Consider the following 1,395-nt stretch of genomic DNA (forward strand, 5'->3'; position numbering starts at 1 on the left):
GATATCAGATGGAGGATGGGGATTCTTCTCTTCATGGTGGCAGTAGGACGTCCTAGTCAAAGCCCAGGTTGGAGTCATTTACAGCATGATTTGTCATCTGGTTTCCAGGTGTGAGCGGCTCCTGATTGGCTGCCCCAATGGCCCACATCACCATCAACCAGTACCTGCAGCAGGTGAGCTCTAGGCTCCGCCCCCTTCGCCGTGTCCGGCTCCTCTGCTCTCCTTAAACCGGATCTGTTCTCCTGCAGATAACCGAGGCCATCGAGAACCGGGAGGGATCCTTCTGCGCCGAGCTGCTGTCCTTCAAACACCCCCATGTGGCCAATCCCCGCCTGCAGGTCAGGCCCCGCCCCTTCCGGAACGCTGTCGGTTGCTATGCGACGGCCTCACCTGTGCGTCTGTGTTTCAGCTGGCCAGTCCGGAGGAGAAGTGCCAGCAGGTTCTGGAGCCGCCGTACGATGAGATGGTGGCGGCTCATCTCAGGTGAGACTCTGACCTGAACTTCCTGTTTGGTTATTTTCGGTTCTGACGGCGCTCTGGCTTCCAGGTGTACGTACGCCGTGGCCAACCACGACTTCGTAGAGGCCTACAAGTTCCAGACGCTCGTCGTTCAATATCCTTTCTAAGGTCTGAGTGTTTGAGGTGTTCGAACCCAGTTCTGTCTGATCCTTGACGGCCGACGTCCTTCCTGAGAGCCTTCCAGTCCCACAAGGAGGAGAACTGGTGAGTCGCATCGCTCGCCGCCATCAAGGTGCCGCCGCCAGCGGGCGCAGCTAACGTCTGTCTGTGTTTCAGGGCGCTGCCCATCATGTTCGTCGTCACCCTGGACCTCAGGATCTTCGCCAACAACGTAAGAACCGTCTGCAACCAGAGGGGGCGCTACAGAAGGGTTAGGGTTGAGCTGCAACCATAGAACCGGATCAGATGAACCGGAACAGATGAACCGGAACGGATGAATCGGATCAGATGAACCAGATCAGATGAGCCGGAACAGATGAACCGGAACAGATGAACCGGAACAGATGAACCGGAACAGATGAGCCGGATCAGATGAACCGGAACAAATGAACCGGATCAGATGAACCGGATCAGATGAACCGGATCAGATGAACCGGATCAGATGAGCCGGAACAGATGAACCGGAACAGATGAACCGGAACAGATGAACCGGATCAGATGAGCCGGATCAGATGAACCGGAACAGATGAACCGGAACAGATGAACCGGATCAGATGAACCGGATCAGATGAGCCGGAACAAATGAACCGGATCAGATGAACCGGAACAGATGAACCGGAACAGATGAACCGGATCAGATGAGCCGGATCAGATGAACCGGATCAGATGAACCGGAACAGATGAACCGGAACAGATGAACCGGATCAGATGAGCCGG

General features: G+C 55.6%; 1 protein-coding gene across 1 annotated transcript in view; it reads left to right on the plus strand.

Moving 5' to 3' along the window:
• pcid2 (PCI domain containing 2) overlaps window positions 1–1,395 on the plus strand; it is a 7,266-nt gene that overhangs the window by 1,073 nt on the left and 4,798 nt on the right. Inside the window, exons 2-7 of the mRNA XM_015397196.1 lie at window positions 109–173; window positions 249–338; window positions 410–483; window positions 548–613; window positions 682–723; window positions 796–889. Coding sequence (XP_015252682.1) covers window positions 138–173; window positions 249–338; window positions 410–483; window positions 548–613; window positions 682–723; window positions 796–889 — 402 coding nt within the window. The 5' untranslated portion in view covers window positions 109–137. The remainder of the gene's footprint in view (window positions 1–108; window positions 174–248; window positions 339–409; window positions 484–547; window positions 614–681; window positions 724–795; window positions 890–1,395) is intronic.

The sequence above is a fragment of the Cyprinodon variegatus genome, unplaced genomic scaffold (genome assembly GCF_000732505.1).
Source record: "Cyprinodon variegatus isolate N-32 unplaced genomic scaffold, C_variegatus-1.0 Scaffold844, whole genome shotgun sequence".
Lineage (NCBI taxonomy): Eukaryota > Metazoa > Chordata > Actinopteri > Cyprinodontiformes > Cyprinodontidae > Cyprinodon > Cyprinodon variegatus.